The sequence below is a fragment of the Mus musculus genome, chromosome 5 (assembly GCF_000001635.26).
Source record: "Mus musculus strain C57BL/6J chromosome 5, GRCm38.p6 C57BL/6J".
Classification (NCBI taxonomy): Eukaryota; Metazoa; Chordata; class Mammalia; order Rodentia; family Muridae; genus Mus; species Mus musculus.
This window is the reverse complement of record NC_000071.6, coordinates 137,553,165-137,569,629: the sequence shown is the minus strand read 5'-3', so window position 1 is coordinate 137,569,629 and position 16,465 is coordinate 137,553,165. Positions and strand designations below refer to the sequence as shown.

The following is a 16,465-nucleotide window of genomic DNA, read 5'->3' as shown; positions in this document are numbered from 1 at the left end:
CTCACCAGATCCCCACGCCCCCATTCTCCCCCAAAGAAGTCAAACACTTGATTTTCATAAAAGTTCTTTTTTTTTTTTCTTCTTTCAACTCAGGAACATCACAGTCTAAGAAGATGTGGGTAAGAGAGAAGAGGGTAATGGGAAAGGGAGAGTTCAGCGCTTTTGGATTTCTGGCTGGTAGAACGCCCCTCTGGCGTTTCTCCGTGGATGGGGTGGACGGGTATTTGGGGGAGGGGGGCAACTTCAGGGGCACTTCCGCTCCACGCACTGCTTCCCTCCCTCCTCGTATTCCTGTTTGGAGATCCACATCTGCTGGAATGTGCCCTGAGAAAAGGGCAACATCAGCTGTCAGGCGTCACCCCACACCTCTCTACACCACCACACCTCGGCTTTCTACTTGCCTTCATGCATTTCTCACCTGTATCCTCCCCCCGCCCCCCCCCTTCCGGGAGATTTTAGGCTGCTCTACCACTGAGCCACGCCCCCAGCTCCTCCCTGGGGGATTCTAGGCAGAGGCTCTACCACTGAGCCACGCCCCCAGCTCCTCCCTGGGGGATTCTAGGCAGGGGGGGTCTACCACTGAGCCACGCCCCCAGCCCCTTACTTGAGATTAAACATGTTTTGTGCATGTGTGTTGTATTTGTGCCTGTGTTTGTGTGTGATGGTTGAGCTAACATGTACACACGGAGTACAAAGGGCAGGGTTTACCAAACCATACAGGTTTGTCACTCTGTAGAGAGGCTAGCCAGCCTTGAGCTTCTGGGGCTTCGCCTGTCTCCTCCCATTTTGTAAGAAGAGGCCTGGGATTACAGACAAATGTTCTCCTTACAAGTTGGGTTCTGCGGATCTGAACTTGGGTCCTCATGCCTTGTGCAGCAAGTGCTTTGCCTACTGAGCCATCTTTTCAGCCCTTGTATTTATTTGCCTTTTATTTTGGCAAAGGGTCTCAACCAATGGCCCAGGCTGACCTTGACCTTGTGATCTTACGGCCTCCACATCCAGAGTAGCTGGACATACACCTCCCACCCCAGCCAGCGCCACCATCACCGTTCTGACACCACCGGGCACCTCACTGCTACTCTCCCCTGCTGCTTTTTTCCGGGACCTTCCAACCGTCTTTTTTCATGGATAGCTGCTCAGCCCCCATGTGAAGGTTGGTGTCTCTGGCTCACAGAGCAGCCTTCCTGGGTGACCTCATTTGTCCCTGCCACTCTCCAATCTCTTGTTCCCGACTCAGATACCCAGCTGTGTCTTGGTTACTTCCTCCTGAATACCCTTGACCTTAAACTCCCTATGATCCCATAACTGACATCATCAGCTCCCAGCAGGCTTTGCCCAAACCTCATCTCTTTTGGTTTTCTCTCCTCCCCTCCCCTCCCCTCCCTTTCCCCTTCTCTCCCTCCCATTCCCCTCCTCTCCCTTCCTCTTCCCTTCTTTTTTCTTTCCCCCTTCCCCTTCTGTTCCCTTCCCACAGCTCCCCCTCTTTCTTTTAACAGGCTCACATGAAACACAGGTTGGCCATGAATTCTGGGTAGCTGAAAACATGAATCCCATCCCCCGAACCCACATCAAAAATCTGGGTGTGATAGTATGCACTTGGATCCCCAGCTCCAGAGAGATAAACACATCCCTGGGGCTCGCAGGCTCTGCCTTAGCCTCCTCTGCACAGTCCCCTTGATCGCGGGAAGACTCATGTCGCACCCCTTACCATTGGACCACCGTTCTATCCCAAATTCCAGGGTGTCCCCTTTACTCCTCGATGACTATGGCTGCCTTACCATAACCATACCCTCACCAGCCTTTCTCCTGAAGAAGTCCTCAGTCTTTAGAGAGCATTCACTGGCTGCACTTGCTCCAAAAACATTTTGTTTTAAAGAGCTTGGGGTTAGGTAAGTAAAGTGCTTGCTTAACAAGGCTAGGACCTTAGTTCAGTCTCCAGAATCCTTGTAAAAGAGCCATCCTTAATCCCCGTGGGAAGGATGCTGAGACAGGAGGATTAAACTTTACCGGATAGTCAGCCTAGGTGACCCTGTGACTTCCAGAACAGTGAGAGACCCTGTCTCAAAAAACAAGGTAGAAGGTGCCTGAGGAATGACAGCTCCGTTTGTTCTCTGGCCACAGGATCTCACTGTGTAGGCCAGGCTAGCCTTGAACTTGAGATCCTCACACCGCCTCAGCCTCTCTAGTACTGGGATTGCAGGCATGCCTAGGTAGTTGTTGAATAAAAACCGGCCACTGTCGGGGTCTGTTCTTCTAATACCCAATGCCATGCATCTTCTCTCTCACCAGTGAGGCCAAGATGGAGCCTCCAATCCAGGGGCTGAACTTGCGTTCCATGGTGCTGTTGCTGGCGATGAGCTTAAGACGCATGCTCTGGGGAAGGAAAAGGGGGCTGGGGAGTGGACATCTAGATTCTGGGGAGGGAGAAGGCTTGGTAGACGGGAGGAAGGCACAGAGGCACGAGCATTTCTGTTTAGGGGAATCAGGAGGCATTTGGGGTTCAGAGAGCTAAGCTAGGATTGGAATCTGGGTGCCCTGAGTGTGTGTGTTGGAGCTCTTACCGGTGGGGTCTTCTGAGAAAGCTCCCGATTAAGTCTGTCTGTGAACCCCTGAAGCAGAGTGTTGCCGCCAGTGACAATGACACTGCCATAGAGACCCTGAGAGCAGGGAGAAGCGTCAACCTGCAGACAGAACTTTTTTTTCTCCATCTTAGCCCTAGGTCCCTCTGCCAAGCCTTAGGATCTGGCCTTACCGGGCGAATGTCAATGTCACACATGCCGATGCTGGTGGTGACCACGTGACCCACTCCTAGCATGGTATTCCCGGACAGGCCCTGTGGACAGAGGTGATATGGACTTGGGGCCTCTCCCTCCCTCTCCCCTAGACTCCTATCATCTTTTCCAGACTCCTTCACTACACCTCTGGATCCAAGACTTTAGGCAACCCTAACCCCAACCCCAACTAGTCCTCAGCATCCAGCCAAACCTTGACATTAGAGGGATCAAACAGGCCCTCAGGGATTCGAAGTCGCTCAGCGCCGTAGTCTGTGTTGTAGCCATTGGGCATTTCATAATGCACAGTGGGCATTTGTGCAGCTACCCTGCCCAAGAAAGGAGCAAGACTCTGTGTGATGTGGTGCCAGGTGGGGTGCTCTAGGGGTTCCCATGAACCCCAGTTCTGTGCCCATCTTTGTTTTTTGAAATGGGGTTCTCATGTAGCCCAATCATGCCTCCAACTCAATAAGTAGCAGAAGCTGGCCTTGAACTCCTGGACTCCTTGTCTCCAACTCCTAAGCACTGGCTTTCAGGCTTGTACAACCGTGGCCCCTAAGTGAGACTGAACTTTATACATACAGGCAAACCGAGCTATAGTCCCAGTGCCTTTACACACACACACACACACACACACACACACACACACACACACACACTTTTTGAGAGAGGGTTCTGCTATGTAGGCCACACTGACCTGAGACTCTCTCGATCTTTCTGCCTCAGCCTTCCTGAGTATTGACATTACAGGAGCCATAGCATTCCCAGCGTCAATCAATCCTACCCTCCTTACCACCATGCGGTGCTCAGCCCAACTCACTGTTCATCGTAAGGGGAATCAGACACCTGCAGTACGGAGGCCTGGAAGTCTTGGATCACCTCCTGAGAAGCAGGGAGGGGTGAGGTCTGGCTGCCCTCTGTCTCTATCGAGAGCCCCACCCCCACCCCCAACCCCAACCCCAACCCCAACCCCAACCCATCCACAGCCATCCCCTCCCCTCCCCTGGTTATAGCAAGGTGCCAGGGACTGACAGGGGTGGGAAGAGAGTAGGGAAACTGTTTTCAGCTACAGCCTCACGTTACACATGTAGTTATGCCAGGACTTGGAGACTTGGGGTAGCTTCTCCTTCTTCTTCCAGTTTGGGGGGGCTCCCTCCCGTACAGGCTCCTGTGAGGACACAGCCTTTGAGAGTCCTTCCCAGTTGGTGCTTGCCCTGCCCATTGGCACACGCTCGCCTCCCTGGAGCTCAGACAGCTCTGCAGCTGACCAGCCCTGAGATTCTGCTCTGTCTCCCAGGAGATAGAGTGGCTTGTCAGCCTTCCCTGACAGGGAAGTGAAGACAATGACAGGCTGTCCCATACATGAAACCTACACTGCAAATGTGATCAGAAGGAACTGAGCCAGAAGTGGGTAGAGTACTTGCTTAGCATTCAGGAAGCCCTGGGTTCCATCCCCGTCCGATGAAACCTGGTGTGGTGTTCTCCAGCAAAGCGAAGTAAAAGCTGGAGGATTGCTAGTTCAATTTAGCGCTCTCTCTCTTTCTCTCTCTCTCTCTCTCATATCTGGGAAGCTTTCATATGATACTCTGGGTTTCATGGCTCTTCATGTTCGTCTTTTGGTTTTGGTTTGGTTTGGTTTGGTTTGAGATGGGATTTATGTCATCCAGGCCTTCACACAACCAAGGTTTATATGGTGCTGGGGATCCAACTCAAGGTTCCTTGCATGCCAAGAGCTTGTTAACTGAAACACACCCCTAGTCCTTGGGGGTTTTTGTTGTTTACTTTTTCTTTTGAGACAGAATGGCTTGTGTAGCTCAGGCTGGCCTCCAGCTCACTGTTCCCAAGGCTGACCTTGAACTCCCGACCCTCCTGCCCCCGCCTCTCAAGTGCTAGGATTACAAACGTGCCTCTCCATAACTGGTCCTCACACATCTGGTCCAGTCATGACATGAAGCCTGTTTCCATGTCTGGATAGTGAGGACCTGGATCCCTGAGCCTTTGGGAGATTTGCTGCATTATCTCCTGGGCTTGGGGACTGATGGATATAAAGCAAATGCCAGAACTATGGATGGCATATCTGGGCACAGCACAGGGCCTACCTTGGCTGCAATCATGTAAGGAGGAATGATATCAATAGCCATTTCCTGGAAGAGCTCCCGGCACTGCATGGAGATGAAGTCCCCTGCCAGGGGGGACTTGACGATGCCTGGAAGAAGAAGCAGTCTCAGAACCAGGGCTCCCCAAAGCACCCCAGACCCCTGATAAGGCCCTACCTTGCTGTAGGACATAGCCATCATGGACTGGGATGGCTGTAGTGTGGGTGGCCCCACTGTCCAGCACCAGGCCTGTGGAGCGTCCATTTGCAAAGCTGTTGTGGGATGGGTCAGTCAAAGAATCAGCAGTAGCCAGTGAGGGAGCTGGGACCTGGGTCAGGCCTTAGTCCTTCTCAGTTCTTTCAGGGTAAGAGTCATCCCAGTCTGCAAATAGAACCTTTGGAGGTTTGTTTTTTTTTTTTCCTTTTTGCATATGTGTGGGCTTGTCTGTGTGTGTGTGTTTGTGTATGTGTGAGGGTTTGTGTATGAGTGTGTGTGTGTGTGTGTGCATGTATGCAGAGGCCCAAGGTTGATATCAAGACTCATTCCTGATCACTCTTTCAACCTATTCATTCAAGAAAGTGCTCTCAATTAAATGCAGAGCTCTCTAATACAGTTGGTCTTGCTGGCCTCCTGAGTCTGCATTTGCAAGTAGGTGGTCATGCCCACTGGGCAGGTATGTGGATGCCTACGGATCCACACTCTGGTCCTCGTCTTTGTGTGGTCGTTGATTTCATTGCTGAGCTGTCCTGGGTGGGTGCTGGGAATCAAACCCAATCCTATACAAGAGCAGCAAGCACTCTTAACTGCTGGGCTTTTGCTCCAGTCCCCCAACTTTTAATATATGTAATGTTCATTATATATGCTCATTAGATATAATATTTGCTATCTATAATATTTATTATATATAATTCATTATATGTATATATGTATGTATATGTATGTATGTATATATATATAGGTATGTGTGTATATATACATACATACATACATACATACATACATACACATACACACATGCACATATATATGTATATATATGTGGGTATATATATATGTGTGTGTGTGTGTGTGTGTGTGTATGTGTGTGTGTGTGTGTGTGTGTGTATGTTCAATTTAAGCCCAGGCCTTGAATGTGTATTTCATCTCCTTAATCCCTTTGAGTGCAGGGGTTCCAGGGTCATGTGGTCCTGTGTCCTGTGGACTCGCTGAATTGGGATCCCTGTAATTCCTAGCACAGACTTCAGTGTATCACAAGAAACTTGTCACATGTCCCTTCCTCTTTGGTCCAGACCCAGCCAGTCCCAGATGCTTACTTGCACAACTCTGCCTGCTGAGACTGACCCATAAACTAAGTAAAATAGGGAAGGGCCACAGATCTGCAACCTCCGCCCCTAGCCCAAGCCTCCAGCCTATGGGGCCTTCTGCACTAGTGAGGTGCTAAGAGGATTCTTCCTACCCGAGATACTGATCTCCAGGGAATCAGGCCCAGCCCCACCCAGCTCAACACACACCCCACTCTAGCCTTCCACCCAGCAGGACTGCCCGAGATGTAGGATACGCTGTGAGCACGGCCGTCTTGCATAAGAAGAAGGCAGGAATGTTGTACTGCTCGAACATCAGCTCCGTCAGCTTCTCCCGCTTGGCCCGAGTGTTCCACTGTGAGAAGAGCACAGGAGAAGAGTCCAGATGGAGGCCCAGCCCACATGTCAGTTAGTATGTATGTGTGTGTGCACACACACATTTGTCCATACTCAGAACAAATACGCTCTTAGGAACAAATACATAGACATTCCTATACACACACACTTCACATGTATGTATGTATGTATACAGATACACGGTTTCACAGACACAAAACATCCCCATACACACATTCACATACATTTTACATACATGTACACAAGCATATGCACACACATGCATGCGCATACATACATATATACACATAAATTAGACTAGAAACAGTCAGGGTCCTTGGTTCACATACACCTGTATAATGTCAGAACTATAAGAAACTTTATTTGATTTTATTTTCTCACACTGGGGATAAAACCTGAGGCCTGGTGCATTCAAGACAAGCACTCTACCATTGACCTGTGCCCTCAGCCCTATTATGTTTTGTGCTTTATTTTGACACCAGAGCATCCCAAACTTGTCTCAAATTGTTGATCTTCCTGCCATAGTCTTTCAAGTGTTGGGGTAACAGGCACACACCATCCTGTCTGATGAAGAACATCATCCTCCTATTTATTTCTTGGGTTATTTACTCTCTCTCTCTCTCTCTCTCTCTCTCTCTCTCTCTCTCTCTCTCTCTCTCTCTCTGTGTGTGTGTGTGTGTGTGTGTGTGAGAGAGAGAGAGAGGGCGGGGGGAGAGGGAGAGAGTCTATCAGTCTGTCTGTCTGAGGGAGGCCACTCTCGTCTCTCACTGAACTTGGAGCTCATCAACTTTTCGAGGCAGCATGCCCCAGGGAATCGCTTGTCCCCAGTGCTCAAGTCATCACACTTGTGGGCAAACACTACCAACTGAGCCACCTCCCTGGCCCCTGGCTTTTTGTTTTTTTGTTTGTTTGGTTTTTAGAAGAGATCCCTTGTAACCCAGGGTAGTCTTGAACTTGATACTCAGTTGAGGGTGTTCTTGAATTTCTGATCCATTTGCCTACATCTCCCGAAAATTTTGTTTACCAGCATGCCAGAAGTGGAAGCCACAACCTCTTGCATGCCAGGCAAGTGCTCGACCAACTGAGCTACAGCCCTGGTGCCACACAGTTCTTGGCAGAGCTGGATCCTTCCATGCCTGGCTTGGTGTTCCTTACTGTTCACTATCCACCTCAGTGTCTCCTGAGTTGCCAGCTCATCCTCCTTCTTCCTGGTTACCTCAGATGCTGGATGCCAGGGAAGATGCTTTCTGGGTAACGAGAGACTGAATACAAATATCTATCCCCCCCCTCTCAAGATTCCAGCAGAAACAGAGACATTTTTAAAAGACAGAAACCTACAAAAGCCAGCAAGCACAGTGGGGAAATGCAAATCTAGCATCATTAGTCACCGGAGAAATGCAAATTAAAAGCATAATGAGGTCCGACTTCACACCTACATAGACAATGTTGATTGTTAAAAACCAGGAAGGCGGGGCTGGTGCGATGGCTCAGCTGGTAAAAGTGCCTGCTGCCAAGCCTGATGCCCTGAGTTCAGTCCCCAGGAACCCCGTGGTGGATGGAGAGAGCCAACTCCTGCAAGTTGTCCTCTGACCTCTGCATGTGTTCCATGGTAAACAAATAAATGTCCCTCATATAAAAAACAAAGCAACAAGCCAGGCGCATGCCTTTAATCCCAGCTCTCGGGAGGCAGAGGCAGGCAGATTTCTGAGTTCGAGGCCAGCCTGGTCTACAAAGTGAGTTCCAGGACAGCCAGGGCTACACAGAGAAACTCTGTCTCAAAAAAGAAAAACAGAAAACAAACAAACAAAAAAAAGCGCAACATGCTGATGAAACACAGGGACCCTCACATCTCTGGTAGGTCTGTAAACGGGTTCAGCCACTGCAGAATGGAGTTGTTGGCTTCCCAAAATATATAATAGAGACGTTCTAGAGGACTCCGTGGCTCTAGTCCTGGTTATGCACCCAAAAGAAGAACAAGGGACTGGAGAGATGGTCAGGGTTAAGCTGCTCTTGCAGGGGACCCAGGTTGGGTTTTCAGCACATGCATGGCAGGTCACAATCTGTAGGTATCCTATGTTCTCAACTGACATCCACAGACACCTAACACACACATGGTGCACACACATACATGCATGCTAAATGCTCATACACATAAGATAAATAATCTTAAAAAAAAAAGAAAACAAGTACTAGAGGAAATCTCGGTCCATAACAACACCTTTCATGACAGCTGGGTGGGTGGATACATGAATGGATGGCTGGATACAGAAATCATGGTATGTCTTTGAAGGGGAATATCACTGAGCCATAACAGAAAGCGAGGTGCTGAGTATTACGACATAGATAACATAAAAATACGCTAAGTGAATGAGAGCAGGTACAAGACATCAGACAGCTCCGTGTCAGAGAGCATGCTTGGCATCCCAGTGTCTCTGCTTCTGTCTCCAATGACTACGAGAACACTGACACAACGTGTCCTATTGTACGGTGATTGCTTCTTTATGAGACAACCTGAGTAGATATCTGTAGAGGGACAGAGAGCAGCAAGGTAGTGGTACACATTTGTCATCCCAGCACAGAGGAAACTGAGGCAGGAGGATAGTGACTTTGAGCCTAAACCAGGTTCTGTGATGAGTCCCAGAACACACAGTAAACGCTTTAAGTCATAGCTCTCTTAACTGTTTATCAGACTCTGTGTCCGGGGGCTGTGGTCCACTCAAGCTCCCCAACTTGATCTTTCAAAGAGAGGATCTGAGGGTCCCCGAACTGGCAGCACCCGTGCCACAGGTGGAAACGGCACATGATTCTGAGAACTGAGTGGCACTGTGGGTTTTTAAGCCTCCCTGCCCCATGTCTTCACTGGGCTCCAAAAAAGGGGGAGGGGGAGGAACAATCAGAAAAATCTCCATGGTAGAAATATGTGAAGCCATATTTTAAAAAAACAGAGAACTTCCTGCTCTTGCAGATGACCCGAGTTTGGTTCTCAGCACCCACATAAACCAGCTATATAACTCCAGCTCCAGGGGATTTGACATCTTCTGGCCTGCATGGGAACTTGCACAGAGACACACTTGCATACACATAATTTTAAAATGATATAGATGATAAACCTTGCAAAATAAAACTAACAAAAATAAAACAAATATTTTAAATGTTGAAACAATCGATTAATTAATTCAATTAAGCTGTAGTTCAAGGCTGGAGAGTTGGCTCAGCACATAGAAGCACCAGTTGCTCTTGCAGAGGATCTGGGTTTGATTCCTAACGCTCTCATGGAAGCTCGAAACCATCTGTAACTCCATTCTCAGGGCATCTGAAACCCTCTTCGGACCTCTGAGGGCACCAGGCAGGCATGTGGTACACATACATACCTGCAAGCAAAGTACTCATACACATAAAATAGTTTTAAAAAAACTAAAAATTTCAACTTAATTAAATATTTTCCTAAAGATGCCAAAGCACAGATTTCCCTCCTCCTCAAATAACCCCATAGCAGAGGACACAGTCAGCAAGCACACATTCCTTCCACGGGGCTTCCCATCAATCCGTTTCAATCCATGGAAGCAGGCAACCTACTTGCAGAAGTCTTCTAAAAGTCTCTAAAATAAGATGGATGCTCCCAAGACATTACAGGAGAAACAGTGTGGGAGAAGGAAGATCGCTAACAACAAACTAGTGGATATCTTTAGTAAGGGAATGTGATATTGGACCCATGAAACAAGAGCAGAATGCTCAGAAGGAGAACACTTGTGGGGATGTGTCTCAGTGATAGAGCTTCTGCCTAGAATCTTGCGGCTCTAATTTCTGTCCCCCAGCATCCCCCAGGAAAATAAAAATAGCCTTCCCACGTTTTTAGGCTCCAGGCATTTAAAAAGAATGGAGAACCAGGAAATGGTGAGACACCCCTTTAATCCCAGCACGTGGGAGGCAGAGGCAGGTGGATATTTGTGAATTTGAGGCTAGCCTGGTCTACAGAGTGAGTTCCAGGACAGCCAGGACTACACAGAGAAACCCTGTCTTGAAAATAAAACCAGTGAATAAAAGGAGGAGGAGGAGGAGGAGGAGGAGGAGGAGGAGGAGGAGGAGGAGGAGGAGGAGGAGGAGGAGGAGGAAAATAATAAAAAGAACATTCCTGGAGACTAAAAGAGCTTGTGGAGATTAAGAATTCAGGAGTAAGCCAGGTAGTTGTGATGCACGCCTTTAATCCCAGCACTCAGGAAGCAGAGGCAGGTGGATCTTTAAATTTGAGCCTGATGTACAGAGTGAGTTCCAGTACAGCTAGGGTTGGCTACACTGAGAAACAGTGCCTCAAAAAAACAACTCAGGAGGTGATATGATGAACTCAGTAAGATGGCTGGACTATGAAGTTAAGGCAATATCTTGGAAGTTAGAGGAACAGGTAACAATGGAAAGCAGAAGGGAAAACGTAAGAAAATTCGAGGACCAGCTCAGGGGGCACACAATATGAGTAATGAGATTTCCCTGAAGCGGGAACAGAGGAAATGGAGAAATATAAGTAGTAAAAGCCTAATTTAATTTGTTTTTATTCGGTGGGCCAATGGGTTCTTGTGACCAAACTTGATGCTAGTTTGATTCCCAGATCCTACATGGTAGAAGAGGAGGACCAAGCTTTGCAAGCTGTCCTCTGATGTCCACTTGGCCCTCAGACACCAACACACAGAAGTAGGAAACACAGACACATGCGGAACTAAGAAACACACACACACACACACAGAAATAAGAAACAGACACACAGAAATAAGAACACAGACACACACATGCAGAAATAAGAAAAACACTCACAGACAGGAACAAGAAACACAGATACACATAGGTAAGAAAATGATGTAATTTTTTTTCACTTAATTGAAAGGCAAAGGTTTCCAGAATAATTAATGAAATGTGCCAACGTCTCATGTACAAACCATGGAGAGGTTTTAAACCACTTAGAATTGAGTGAAAGGTCTAAATACCCTCCGTGGAAAAAACCAGTAAGATGGCTCTAGACTTCTCAATATCAGCATTAATTAATATTGAACATCGATAGATATTCTAGGGCAAAGGAAGGAAATGCTTACAAGATCTCAAGAAAAATGTTTTGCAACCTAGAGTATGATACCTAGATAAATTATCAATTCAGCATCTCAGAAGAAATACTTCCTGTGATCAAAGGTGATTTCTGAAGGCTCCGCTCCACGAAAACAAAAGAGTGACTCAAGAAAAGGAATTCAAGGACTGGCTGGAGAGATGGCTCAAAGGTTAAGAGCACTGGCTGCTTTTCCAGAGGTCCTGAGTTCAATTCCCAGCAATCACATGGTGGCTCACAACATTTTTTTTTTGGGGTTTTTTTTTTTTTTTTTTTTTTGGTTTTTCAAGACAGGGTTTCTCTGTATAGCCCTGGCTGTCCTGAGAAACTTCTACAGTTACATCTTCTTCTTCTTCTTCTTCTTTTTTTTTTTTTTTTTTTTTTTTTTTTGGTTTTTCGAGACAGAGTTTCTCTATAGCCCTGGCTGTCCTGGAACTCACTTTGTAGACCAGGCTGGCCTCGAACTCAGAAATCCACCTGCCTCTGCCTCCCGAGTGCTGGGATTAAAAGGTGTGCACCACCACGCCCGGCTCTTTTTTTTTTTTTAAAGATTTATTTATTTATTATATGTAAGTACACTGTAGCTGTCTTTAGACACACCAGAAGAGGGCGTCAGATCTTGTTACAGATGGTTGTGAGCCACCATGTGGTTGCTGGGACTTGAACACTGGACCTTTGGAAGAGCAGTCGGGTACTCTTACCCACTGAGCCATCTCACCAGCTCACAACAATTTTTAATGAGATCTGATGCCCTTTCTGGCCTGCAGGGATACCTGTAGGCAGAACACTGTATACATAATAAATAAGTCAGTAAATAAATAAACAAATAAATCTTTTTTTAAGAAAGAAAAAAGAGAATCAAGTAACTGAAACACCTTTCTCAGAAGAAAAACAAAGAGACTTTTCTAAGTGGTACTGAAGGAAGATGCTAGTATAAGAGCTATTTCCTAGACTTAAACCAAAGTGGAATGTGTCAAAAAGAGAGTTCTTCAATAAGATGAAATTAGTAAAATGAATCATGGAATTTGAGCAAACACAACCATATCTGATGGGCAACTTAGGGTTACATTGCTAAATAGAAAATGAGGTAAAAACGAAAACCACAACAATTCTTAGATCTGGGGAAGGCAAAAGTTGTATAGCATGAAAAAGTAACCACACTTTACTGCCTGACTCAGCTCTTATTAGCCTGCAAAATATAAAAGAGTATAAACTCAGAACTCTTTCTTTCTCTCTCTCTCTCTCTCTCTCTCTCTCTCTCTCTCTCTCCCTCCCTCCCTCCCTCCCTCCCTCCCTCCCTCCTTCCCTCTCTCTCTCTCTTTCTCTCTCTCTCTCTTTCTTTCTTTCTTTCTTTCTTTCTTTCTTTCTTTCTTTCTTCCTTTCTTTGTAAAAAATATAGCTGTACTTAAAGGTGGGAAAATGAGAAACACGACATTACCTGGTGGGGTGAGAAAGAGCTAAATATTTATCTTTCATAGTATAAACTCCTGAACACTGCGTAAAATAAATGAAACACAAGAGCCAACAAGAAGGTTCAGCCTGACAACCTGAGTCCAGTGCTCGGGACCTATATGCTGGAAGGAGAGTAAGGACTCTTGAAAGCTGTCCTCTAACCTCCACCTTGATACTGTGGCACACTCACCTCTCCTCACCCCTAAACACACACACATACACACACAAACAACACACACACATACCAAAAATAATATGTCAGTTTTTCAAATGCAGAGAGCTAGGCAATGGTAACACATGCCTTTGATCCAAGCACTCAGGAGGCAGAGACAGACAGATGTCTGTAAGTTCAAGGCCAGCCTGGTCTACAAAGCTAATCTCAGGACAGCCATGGCTACCCAAAGAAACACTGTCTCAAAAAAAAAAAAAAATCAAACAACAAAGCAAAACAAACAAACACAGAAAGGGGCTGGAGAGATGGCTCAGTGGTTAAGAGTACTCTTTGGTCTTGGCAAGACCCGAGTTCAGTTCCCAGCACCCACAGTGGGTGGCCTCTAGCTCTAGTTCCATGGGCTCTGATGTCCTCTCCTGGTCTCCATGGGCATTGCACATATGTGATGTTTAGAAATATGGATAGGGTGAGATCTGGTGGTGTTCACCAGTCAGCACAGCCCTCAGGAGGATCTCAAGTCTGAGGCCAGCATGAGCTACACAGGGAGAGCTTGTCTCAGAAACAGACAAATGGAGCTGGCAAGAGAACTCAGTAGGTGAAGACATTTGCCACCAAGCAAGACCACCTGAGTTTAATCTCAGAATACACAGGAGAAAGGAGAGAACCTGCAATTTGTCCCTTGCCATATGTGTGTGTGCACACACAAATAAATAAGCAAACAAACAATAAAACGGGCAAACAATATATATATATATATATATCCAAACTGAAATCCTAGCATGAAATGATCCATTTAAATCCTACCCCTAGCAGAGGACCTATTGTTAACTGGTGGCTGCCTCTATGTAGTCACAACTGTCCTGGAACTCACTATGTAGTTGAATATTGATTTAAATTGCTGATCCTTCTGCTTCTACCTCCTGAGTGCTTGGATTACAACTGTAACTTCCCCTCCCCCCTTCAGTAGCGAGGCTTGAACCCAGAACCTTTTGCATGCCAGGCAAGATCTCTCACAACTTAGCTACATTGGTAATATTCATATATATGTATAACATGGACCAAAAAATGTGTGTGTGAACAACGCAGGGCAATGGAGTGGATGGAGCTGGAAGAGAGAAGGCGGGATGGAGGGTAAGCCAGGGAGGAAGGGAGGTGACAGAAGATGACAGTGTGAGCAGGACGAATCTGGAAAGGGAAGGGAAGTGACAGATAGTAGCGACTCCACATTAGAGGTGATGGCAGAAAGGATGTGTCTCCAGGGACTCAGGGCTGGACGTGGGTCTGGATGAGGCACTCACCGGAGCCTCCGACATGAGTACTGGGTGCAGGTTTGGCTCGGACTTGACATGTTTGCTGTAGGTATGATCCAGGATGGCTCGGAAGCACTCCCAGTCCTCAACTAGGGACAGAGGACCAGCGTGGAGAGATAGATGGGAAGGTGGGAAGGAAGGCAAGGATCAGAGACAGGAAGTAAAGGAAGGAGGGAGGCCAAGTCTGAAGGTAGGTGAGTCCAACTTCTGCTTACAAGCACCACCCCCCTTAAGTTCCAGAATTCTAGGGGAACTGGTCTGAAATCCCAGCAGTTGTAGGGAACAGTGAGACCCTTGGGACTTGGGCAGCAGCAAGCAAGGTTCTGTGGGTATGGAGATCGGCAGCCACACACTGGGCGTGGGGCTCCCAGTCTGTTTCAGAAAGTAGTGGGTGAGGGTCCCTTACTCATGCCATTCTTGAGGGGCGACATGACCTCCGCTCCATCCCGAGGCACGTGCAGGGCATTGGTGTCGATGTGGAAAATCTTCCCTTTCTTCTCTTTCTCCCCCTCCAGCTCCAGCCCGCCCCCCTCTTCTGCGGCCAGCAGCCCCACAGTGGTGGGGAAGTCAGCCTGGTTACAAGGAACATGAGCAGGGAGCTAGATTATTCCCTTCTTTTTTGGAGACAGGCTCTCACTGTGAACCTCTGGCTGGCCTGGAACTGTCGCTGTAGACCAGGCTGGACTTGAACTTACAGAGATCTGCATGTCTCTGCGTCCAGAGTGATGGGATTTAAAGGAACGCACTACCCTGCCCAGCTGGATCATCCCTGCTAGTCCCTGGTTCAATTGCACTCAAGGCCCTCAGCCACCCCCGGGGTCCTTCCCCTGTCTCCACTCAGGTGAGCTACTTGAATTGACCTGTGCGCATTTGTTCATAGGCCGACCCGCCTGGCAGAGGGTGTCCGAGCCCCTGGGATTTGGGGAGGGGACTGGAAGGCTCACCTTGGGGCAGTCCTCCCCAGCGTACCCAGCTCGGACTGAGAAAGAGCCAATGTCAAAGACGAGCGCCCCCACCTCATCTGTGCAAGGAGACAGGCTTGTGAGGAGACCTCTCCCAAACTGTCTCCCTATATAGCTTGGAGAGGATTCTGGGGTTATAGCCACAGTTTAAACTTCAGCGGGGAGTGGGTGGGAGATCCACCTGGACTTCAGGGCGTTCTGGAAGTAGAGGGTCAAAGCCACCAGAGTTCCCTCTTGCCTAGCGGCCTGGCAGGGAAAAGAAAGGTCCAGGGCCCGAGAGGCAGTGTACACTTGGGAACCCCAAGAGAATGGAAAGCAGAAGTAGTGGGAGACCCAAACCTCAGACTGGACCTGATGCAGTACGGAGGTGACAGGCCCAGGGATGCTCAGGGCTTGGGACGCGCGGGTTCGGGATGCAGGGCTGTAGACCAGGCCGAGAGCCCAGTGCCCCAGGCCGGCTCACCTCCGCCGTAGACGCCCCCGCTCATAGTGCCCTCTCTACGCTGCTCGCGGCCCGTGGGCGGCGGCGGGATCAGCACCGAGGCGGCCGGACAGCTCCCGGGATCCCGGGCGGGGCGGGGCGCAGCGGCGGCCAATCAGAACACTGGATCCCCTGCCCCCAACGGCGCGGCCGATTGGTTATGAAGCGAGACAATAACCCGGCTGGGGGCCGCTGCTTTAAAGGTACAGCCGCTTCTTCATTCCGAGGTTGGGAGGAGGCGAGGGTCCAATTGCAAAGACTATGGACACAGAGAAAAGAGGAAAGAGATGGAGACGAGGACTCCACAGGGCAACGGATGGAATGGGACCTTCTGATGACATGGGACCCTCGTTTCTTGGTCTTTTTTATTTATTCATATTTTTACGTAGGTGAGGGAGGGGTCTCCTCTCAACCAGAGATGTCCATCCTCAGACTCCTGAGCCAGAGTCTACCGCATTCAGTCTAAATGCAATCACA

The 16,465-nt window shown here is 48.2% G+C and overlaps 1 protein-coding gene across 16 annotated transcripts; it reads right to left on the bottom strand.

Annotated features, from left to right (window-relative positions):
• Positions 1 to 47: 47 nt before the first annotated feature.
• Positions 48 to 16,269, bottom strand: Actl6b (actin-like 6B). Of its 16 annotated transcripts, none has more exons than XM_006504635.3 (14): positions 15,971 to 16,108; positions 15,490 to 15,566; positions 14,952 to 15,117; positions 14,534 to 14,634; positions 6,426 to 6,523; positions 5,045 to 5,139; positions 4,871 to 4,977; positions 3,850 to 3,939; positions 3,592 to 3,653; positions 2,986 to 3,100; positions 2,753 to 2,833; positions 2,562 to 2,681; positions 2,287 to 2,373; positions 48 to 324 (listed from the first exon to the last, which is right to left on the bottom strand). In XM_006504635.3, exons 1-14 carry the CDS (start codon positions 15,993 to 15,995, stop codon positions 244 to 246), a joined length of 1,305 nt encoding a protein of 434 aa, XP_006504698.1. In that variant the 5' UTR covers positions 15,996 to 16,108; the 3' UTR covers positions 48 to 243. The 16 variants fall into 16 exon arrangements, with proteins under 16 accessions (XP_006504698.1, XP_006504702.1, XP_006504699.1 ...); XM_006504639.4 differs by having other exon boundaries at positions 5,050 to 5,139; positions 15,971 to 16,105; XM_006504636.4 differs by having other exon boundaries at positions 15,847 to 16,104.
• Positions 16,270 to 16,465: the final 196 nt, after the last annotated feature.